The sequence below is a fragment of the Macrobrachium rosenbergii genome, chromosome 34 (assembly GCF_040412425.1).
Source record: "Macrobrachium rosenbergii isolate ZJJX-2024 chromosome 34, ASM4041242v1, whole genome shotgun sequence".
NCBI lineage: Eukaryota > Metazoa > Arthropoda > Malacostraca > Decapoda > Palaemonidae > Macrobrachium > Macrobrachium rosenbergii.
Window position 1 is genome coordinate 6,063,239 of NC_089774.1, and position 9,588 is coordinate 6,072,826.

General features: G+C 35.9%; 1 protein-coding gene across 1 annotated transcript in view; it reads right to left on the minus strand.

Annotated features, from left to right (window-relative positions):
- The window catches only part of LOC136856110 (nephrin-like), a 110,273-nt gene extending 101,629 nt beyond the window's left edge, over window positions 1-8,644 (minus strand). The window contains exon 1 of the mRNA XM_067133758.1: window positions 8,071-8,644. Within this exon, the coding sequence (XP_066989859.1) occupies window positions 8,071-8,149 (79 nt within the window). The 5' untranslated portion in view covers window positions 8,150-8,644. The remainder of the gene's footprint in view (window positions 1-8,070) is intronic.
- Between the last annotated feature and the right edge of the window lie 944 nt (window positions 8,645-9,588).

Consider the following 9,588-nt stretch of genomic DNA (forward strand, 5'->3'; position numbering starts at 1 on the left):
AATAAATTCACAGTGTGAAGCTCTATCCTCTGTAGCATCAGAACAGGAATAAATTCACTTTGTGAAGCTGTGTCTCTGTAGCATCAGAATAGGAATAAATTCACATTGGGAAGCTCTATCCTCTGTAGCATCAGAACAGGACTAAATTCACATTGGGAAGCTCTGTCTCTGTAGCATCAGAACAGGAATAAATTCACTGTAGCTCATCACAGAACAGGAAACTAAAGCATCAGAACAGGAAGAAATTCACACTGGGAAGCTCTATCCTCTGTAGCATCAGAACAGGACTAAACTCACATTGTGAAGCTCTATCCTCTGTAGCATCAGAACAGGAAACTCTATCCTCTGAAGCATCAGAACAGGAAAATATTCAGTGTGGAGCTCTGTCCTCTGAGCATCAGAACAGGAAACTCTATCCTCTGTAGCATCAGAACAGGAATAAAATCACTGTGTGAAGCTGTGTCCTGCGTAGCATCAGAACAACTAATGATGCGTCAAGATTCAGTCAGCTGTAATAACCATGTATTTGTACTGTAGTCTTCATTATGTGTCACAGTAAATTACCATCGCTGTAGCCACTGGGCTGTAATTAATTGCTGGACTCTTTTATAGGAAACTAATCACACTTGGTAATTATAGTCTGTTGTAATTTTGTAATAATTTTTTAAAAAATAATTTCGTAATGGTCATTGTGTACTGGTTTTGTTATACAGCGTTATCATTACTGTAATTATTCAGTAGTTTGTGTGAACTTTAAAAAAAAGCTAAACTTTCTTTCACATTTAATAATCACGTTATTTTGTGGTTTTGTATTACCTACGTAATTCCACTGTGGTATTTCACTTGAAATGATTTTCTCTACAGCGAAATAACAGATGTTATTTGTAGAGTCTCTTTAGCAGAGCTAAATGGTTGACTAATGTTTTTTGTCATTTTGTTATGAGAGAAAAATAATGTCTATTGAAAAGTACTTTGTAATCTTTCATAAGCACAGAGAGAGAGAGAGAGAGAGAGAGAGAGAGAGAGAGAAATTAGTGTCAGTTTAATGAGGTGGGAGAAACGGAAAACGAGGGAGAGAGAGAGAGATAAATTTTTCATCTGAGAACAAATAAATCTTAGCACAGTCGATGGTGGATTTATATGACAGAGAGAGAGAGAGAGAGAGAGGTTTTTAGCAATCACAGTAGGCTAATTCAAATTTTAATGTGGATAAAAAATGACAGATGTTTACCTGTAACTAAAATTAAATTCAGAGAGAGAGAGTCTTATCAACCCCAATCCTCCCGAGAATGCAATAAATCAAGTACAAATTATTAAAAAATTCAGTTCCGTCAACAAATGCTAATCTATAATTCAGCGGGAATTCAAATGATAAAAATCAACCTCTCTCTCTCTCTCTCTCTCTCTCTCTCTCTCTCTCTCTCTCTCTCTCTCTCTCTCTCTCTCTCCATAAACATACAGAAACTTAATCCCTTTCTCGCAAGTATATAATATTAATATATTCCCGTAAATATCGCATAATCAATTTTCTCCGTAAATAGAATTAACGATTATTAATGATAATTCATAATAATAATTCATATTTCCCCCTCATGTGACAAATCTATCACCGGATATAAACAACGTCGTCGAAACGACTCAGGTGGTTTTTTTGTGCTCATTTTCCGGCGAAATGGCCCTCCCCCCCCCACCCACAATCTACCCTTCTGTGTGTCATTAAAATTTCAGTCTTGTTTATTGGTGGTGGGACGGAAATGTTACTGCTATTAATCTTGTATTACTTAATCGCCCTTGGGGAGAGAGAGAGAGAGAGAGAGAGAGAGAGAGAGGGGGGGTCCTATCTTTTCCTCGCTACATGAGAGAGAATGAGGGTTCTATCTTTTCCTCGCTACATGAGAGAGAGAGAGAGAGGGTCCTATCTTTTCCTCGCTACATGAGAGAGAGCGCCCTATCTTTTTCTCACTACATGAGAGAGAGAGAGAGAGATTATAGTGTCTCAGATTAAGCCATGAAAAATCACCCCTGAATAACCATGAAATATTTGGACATCCCGAGATGAGAGAGAGAGAGAGAGAGAGAGAGAGAGAGAGAGAGAGAGAGAGGCCACCACCTCTACATTCAAATGAGGGGTAAAAGTTTTCCCATTTACGGTAAAACTTTTCAAAACTTTCTCCAAACTTTCTTTTTTTTTAACCAACATAGAAAAAGAAGCCGTGAGATTTGTACTCCCCCACACACCATCCCCTTATAAAATACCTACCCACCTAAATTCATGGTAATCTGAATGTATTTAGTTTAAAATTATATGCTAATTTTATTTTTTTTTTTTGTAGATTTCTACAAGAAATATTTTAACTTTTTATCCCTCTCTACAGAAAATACCCCCAATTATGTTTTTTTTTCAAAATTCTACAAAACTAGCTAAATATATATTATGCCATTTCCAAATATATTTCGAAATATATTTGTACAAAGAAAAACACTGAATTACTTTATCCCTTCCCACAAGAAATATCGCCCAATTGTGATAATGTTTTTCCAAATACTGCAAAATATATATTTATCATTTTTAACGTAACCCAACGCCTTTCAGAAATATACTTCCAAAGAAAAACGTTTCATAATTTTATCCCCTTCTACAGAAAACATCTCCAAATTATAACAATTTTTCCAAAATCCTACAAAACTACCCAAACATATTTATTTTTAACATAACCCAACACTTTTAGAAATATATTCCCAAGTAAACATATTCTAATCAATATATATCCAAAGAGGTGCCTCTAATTGTGAAGCTCCATCCTACAGGTAAACTGTTAAAATCTGGGAATGTACACAAAAAAAAAAACTCCCTACAGGAGAGTTTTAGATAGACTGTATACACGACGAGTATTTATGTAAACTGTAGAGAAGCCTTCGTGTATTTGGTTTTCACTAAGCAGGCTTAGAGGAATATTTCTCTCAATCAGTTTTTTAATATTCCCTCGTGTGTCATTGTTCATGTTTTGTACAAATTTAACCGTATCATTTTTTTATTATATTTCTATGGGGGAAAATATTTTGTAGATATTTCCCTCTGTTCAAACTTTATTTTTTTATCTGTATAATTTTTTCTAAAATCTGTTGATGTTTTTATCTTCAAATCCATTCACTTATGAATAATATTTTTTATATAACTTGGCATTTCTATATATTATCATATTACCAATTTATTAAATCATCTTTTAACATAATCTTAATTGTGACCATTTTTTGAGTATGTTGGTAGGGGATAGGTATAAGCAGGAGACGCATTCCTGTGTCAAAAGAATTTTTAAAGTAATTATGTGGGGAGTTATGGCCACTGGCTGCCAAAAACCACACGTGGGCCACTTGGGGGCAAGATGACGTCACAGTGTAGGGTGGTGTGGGTGTAGTAATGTGTATACACACACACATATATACATATGTTTATATATATATACATATATATATATATAATATATACTGTATATATTACTGAGGGCATTATGTATAAATGTATGTATGTTTGTATATTGTAGACACATACATAAACACACCATCCACACATACATACACATACACACACATACACCAAAAGAATAACATACAGACATCGCACATAAACATATGAATATTCAGTTATGACAAAAAAAAATAATAAACGCATCTCTAACTGCCCAGCACTGACGCTGTTATGCGTATTCATTTGCGTATTCATTCAAGGCATGAATAAAGTAAGTGAGAGAGAGAGAGAGAGAGAAATTCTGTTAAGGTTAACAGGTACAAGAAAACTCACGTAAAAATAGGATGTTCTATTTGTTTGTGTTTATAACACTTCAAAATATTAAGGTGGAAAGGTATTCTGAAATAAATGAATATATATATATATATATATATATATATATATATATATATATATATATATATATATATATATATATATATATATATATACATATATGATATTCCTTTTAGCAATATAAAAGGAAGGGTTTGGCTCCCAGGATTGCTCAGAGCAACTTAGCTAAATCTCATTTGATAATGGAACTGTTGGTAGTCTCTCTCTCTCTCTCTCTCTCTCTCTCTCTCTCTCTCTCTCTCTCTCTCTCTCCCCTTTGCAAAAGCTCCCACAATTTGAGTCAGTCATTCGTCACCTGAGGCGACATTCAACTCTCTCATTCTTTATCCATTTGGGCTTCCCGTTTTCTCTCTCTCTCTCTCTTTCTTTATTTTCTTTCTTTCTTTAGACCCCCGTTCGTTTCTCCTTTTCACTCTCGGAATTTATCTTCCAACTTTGTTCGTTTCTCGTTATTTATCTTTTCAATTCCTTCTGCCTTTTGTTTCGGGTTTTGCGAAGTTTTCGTTTTTTTTTTTTTAGGTGAACCGACATTCATTTCCTGGAGGATTTTGCGCTCTCTCTCTCTCTCTCTCTCTCTCTCTCTCTCTCTCTCTCTCTCTCTCTCTCTCTCTCTCTCTCCTACTTACCCAAATACTTACAATTTTATCCTCTCTCTCTCTGTCTTTTAAGGGGAAGAAAGAGAATTGAATGTCTCTCTCTCTCTCTCTCTCTCTCTCTCTCTCTCTCTCTCTCTCTCTCTCTCTCTCTCTCTCTCTCTCTCTCCTTTTCCTACCTACCTACCTTAATGCTTACCATTTCATCTCTCTCTCTCTCTCTCTCTCTCTCTCTCTCTCTCTCTCTCTCTCTCTCATTCTTTGTGAGCCGTGTAAAACACCCTTTACTTACATTACAGCCAGAAACCTTCGGGGAATACAGTAACAACGCTGTTTTACCTCGACTGCAAACCTCAAGAATCTCTCGGGACATTCCCCCTTATATACACACATATGGCTGGCTACTTCGCTTCTCCACCCGAAATTCTGGTCGTATTTCCTGTTAAAATAAGTATGAAGAAGTGTGAGGAAAGTATGGAAAAGGATTTTAAAAGTGTGTGGCTACTTCACGTTTTCATCCTGAGTTCTGGTCGTATTTTCTGTTAGATAAGTATGAAGAAGTATGAGAAAAGTATGGAAGGATTTAGAAAGTATGTTAAGCTATGAAGAAGTATGAGAAAAGTATGGAAAGGGATTTAGAAAGTACGCTAAAGTATGAAGAGAGTATGGGAAAATATGCAATGGTGTGAAAAATATGTAGTATGAAATAGTATGAAGAATATATGATAGTAATTTGAACAAATTGTGGAAGTATGAAAAATTTATGGAAAAGTATAGAAAAAGTATGAAAAATGTATGGAAAAGGAATTTAAAAAGTAGGAAAAAGTATGGAGCATGCAAAAGTATGCAAAAAATTATGAAAAAGCATGAAAAATGTGAAAAAAGTACGGAAAATTATGAATAACTACGAGAAAGTATGAAAAAAGACATGGAAAAGTATGAAGCGTGAAAAAGTTTTGAAAAGTATGAAAACGCACCAAGAAAGAGTTATCCCACAGACTAACAGAGTTATGACAAACAAAGACAGACAGTCAAACAGGAAGACAGACTGAGACTTATCCCACAGACTTCCAAGCCTGTCCCTCAGACAAGACAGGGGAACAGACGAGCTACAGAACAGAAAAGCTCAGCTCAGTGGTCTCAGAATTCTGATGTCTGTAAACAGAAGCACAGAATTCAAGATTCTTCAGAATCCTCTTTGGACTTCACCGCTCTGAGGTCAGTTAAAATGACCTGACCTACCTCTCTCTCTCTCTCTCTCTCTCTCTCTCTCTCTCTCTCTCTCTCTCTCTCTCTCTCTCTCTCTCTGTGAACTTTGAGAATATCACAGTAAGAACAGAAGGAATAAAATGTCGAGGTAAAGAATAATCTGGAAACTAATGGTGAGCAAATAATGCGTCCGGCCATTAGTTCTTGAGGGTCTTTAAAAGATTATTGGCTAGTTTTAAGAACTGGGTGTGTGTGTGTGTGTGTGTGTGTGTGTGTGTGTGTGTGTGTGTGTGTGTGTGTGTGCGCGCGCGCGCGCGTGTGCATCTGACCTATTTACATATTCTTTTATTTATTTATACATTTATGTATTTTAAAATACCTTTCCAAATGAATGCTTTGAAGTTATTGAATTGAAGAAAGGATTTATTTTTATTTTTTTTTTCCCTGCTCTCACAGTATTTGGTAAATGGAATCCTGTTCTCTCTCTCTCTCTCTCTCTCTCTCTCTCTCTCTCTCTCTCTCTCTCTCTCTCTCTCTCTCTCTCTCTCTCTCTCTCAGTTACTTTATTCAATTTTTTTTTACTTTGTCTTAGTTGAATATTCATGCTGGTCGTTACGGGAAAGTCATGTGATGGTTTACTCTTTCTCTCTCTCTCTCTCTCTCTCTCTCTCTCTCTCTCTCTCTCTCTCTCTCTCTCTCTCTCTTTCTTTATAAGAGGGTTAATGTGCTTGGTCTGTATGTTACTTTCTTGCAATTGGAGAGAGAGAGAGAGAGAGTCATTCGATGGCTCTTTCGTCCCCTTAAAGGAGAGATGAAATTGTAAGCATTTGGGCAAGTAGGGAGAGAGAGAGAGAGAGAGAGAGAGAGAGAGAGAGAGAGAGAGAGAGAGAGAGAGAGAGAGCAAAAACCTCCAGGAAATGAATGTCGGTTCAACTAAAAAATGAAAAACGAAAACTTCGCAAAAACCCGAAACAAAAGGCAGAAGGAATTGAAAAGATAAAAAACGAGAAACGAACAAAGTTGGAAGATAAATTCCGAGAGTGAAAAGGGAGAAGGAAACGAACGGGGGTCTAAAGAAAGAAAGAAAATAAAGAAAGAGAGAGAGAGAGAGAGAGAAACGGGAAGCCCAAATGGATAAAGAATGAGAGAGTTGAATGTCGCCTCAGGTGACGAATGACTGACTCAAATTGTGGGAGCTTTTGCAAAGGGGAGAGAGCAAGAGAGAGAGAGAGAGAGTAACATCATTCCATTATGGAATGAGATCTCTTTCTAAAATTGCTGTTACCCTGATAACAGCAATGAGTTAACAATTAACAGCTGCAGCAATACAAACGAAACAGCATGACCAATGGTATACGTTATTCCCTTCAGAAGCTTAGCCATATAATATATAATGAAGACTGGTCAAAAGGAACACAATTTTGATATACTTTTCACAACAAGCCTCGAATCCAGATAGGAAACAGACGAAGAAAGTCTTGAATCGACAGCCTTTCAGTCTTGAATCGACAGCCTTTCAGTCTTTATTCGACAGCCTTTCAGTCTTTGATCGACAGCCTTTCAGTCTTTATTCGACAGCCTTTTAGCCTTCAGTCGACAGCCTTTTCATCTTTATACAACAGCCTTTCAGTCTGTATTCGACAGCCTTTTCAGTCTTTAATCGACAGCCTTTCAGTCTTTATTCGACAGTCTTTCAAGTCTTTATTCGACAGCCTTTCAGTCTTTATTCGACAGTCTTTCAAGTCTTTATTCGACAGTCTTTCAGTCTTTGTTCGACAGCCTTTCAGTCTTTATACGACAGCCTTTTCATCTTTATACAACAGCCTTTCAGTCTTTATACGACAGCCTTTTCATCTTTATACAACAGCCTTTCAGTCTTTATTCGACAGCCTTTCAGTCTTTAATCGACAGTCTTTCAGTCTTTAATCGACAGTCTTTCAGTCTTTAATCGGCAGCCTTTCAGTCTTTATTCGACAGTCTTTCAGTCTTTATTCAACAGACTTTCTGCCTTTATTCGACAGGTTCTCAGTCTTTAATCGACAGCCTTTCAGTCTTTGTTCGACAGCCTTTCAGTCTTTATTTGACGGACTTTCAGTCTTTGTTCGACAGCCTTTCAGTCTTTATTTGACGGACTTTCAGTCTTTGTTCGACAGCCTTTCAGTATATTCGACAGAGTTTTAATCTTTATTCGACAGCCTTTCAGTCTTTATTTGACGGACTTTCAGTCTTTGTTCGACAGCCTTTCAGTTTATTCGACAGAGTTTTAATCTATTCGACAGCCTTTCAGTCTTCAATCGACAGCCTTTCTGTCTTTATTCGACAGACTTTCAGTCTTTATTCGACAGCCTTTCAGTCTTTAATCGACAACCTTTCAGGACCCATTTTACAAACCTAGAAGTTACTCACCTGTGGTAGCCGATGCAACAGAGGCGAAACCCCCAATAACTAATAAGGCATTGACGACCTTATTGTGGAAACACGCCATGGTGGAAAGCTGGTGTTACACTCGACGTCGAATGTGGTGTCACATCTCTCTCTCTCTCTCTCTCTCTCTCTCTCTCTCTCTGCTCACAGACGCGATCTGTCCATAATTCAGTCTTTTTCTATCTCCATTGTCTGTCAGTCCACAGTTTTATTAATCAGTTATTTTCATCAGCCATTGTGATTCTTACTCACTTCACCTCTTCGGAAAGGAAGATAAATTATCTTACTGAATTCACTTACTTGATTTGCTTTCATAAAAATTGAAAATAAAATTCTGTCTCATAATATTGTGGATTCACTTGAGCTGTTTTCACAGTTTTAAGCAAAAATTCACTTTGTAATACTATAGATTTTGCAGAATTTCTTTGAATTTTCTATGAATTCTCAAAATTCACTTTGTAATTCCATATATTTTAAAGAATTATCTCTGTATTCCTATGAATTTGTCAAAATGAACTTTTTATTACTATAGATTATACAGAATTATCTCTGTATTCCTTTGACTTCACCAAAATTAACTTTGCATTGCAATGGATTTAAACAAAAAATTCTGTAACCTCTGAATTCACCAAAATTCACTTTGTATTACTATAGATTTTACAAAAAAAAAAAATCTTTGACCTTTGAGTTCACCAAAATTCACTTTGTATTACTATAGAATTTACCAAAAAATCTGCAACCTTTGAATTCACCAAAATTCACTTTGCATTACTATAGAATTTTACAGAATTTCCTGTATTCCTATGAATTCACCAAAATTCGCATTTTTCAGCTGTACTATTTTCCATCACAATGAATTCTGCACAATTCTGTCAAATTCACTTATTTTCGTTTTAGTAAAATCAACTACTTTTTCAAAATTAGTATATTAAAAAGATTAATATATTCTTGACTAATTCCTTCCACTTGAAATCAAAATAAACGCCTTTTGCAAGCCACATTTATCCACGCCTCATCAAGTATCTTCGCGACGCAAGAAACGAAAGTAAATAAATAAATAAAAAAAAGAAAACATATTTTTCTCCCACAAAAGGGAATCACGTGTCGCAAATCCCAAGAGGACGAGCGTACGTCTTCACCCTACGGCGGCTACAGTCCAACTGACGGAGGGAGTTTGTAAGCAGTGTTTATGTAATGGTAGGTATGAGTCGATTTGGGCATTTGGTTCGTTAATTATTTCTCTCATTTTTTATGATTTGATGGGGTTGTTTATTATTCTCTCTCTCTCTCTCTCCCTCTCTCTCTCTCTCTCTCTCTCTCTCTCTCTCTCTCTCTCTCTCATTACTGTAACTGAATACATCAGCATCTATTGCATATTGGTACATATTTTTGAGTGCATTATTATTATTATTATTATTATTATTATTATTATTATTATTATTATTATTATTATTATTATTATATAAGTAACCCTGCCACGTTATTAGATATCTGTCCATG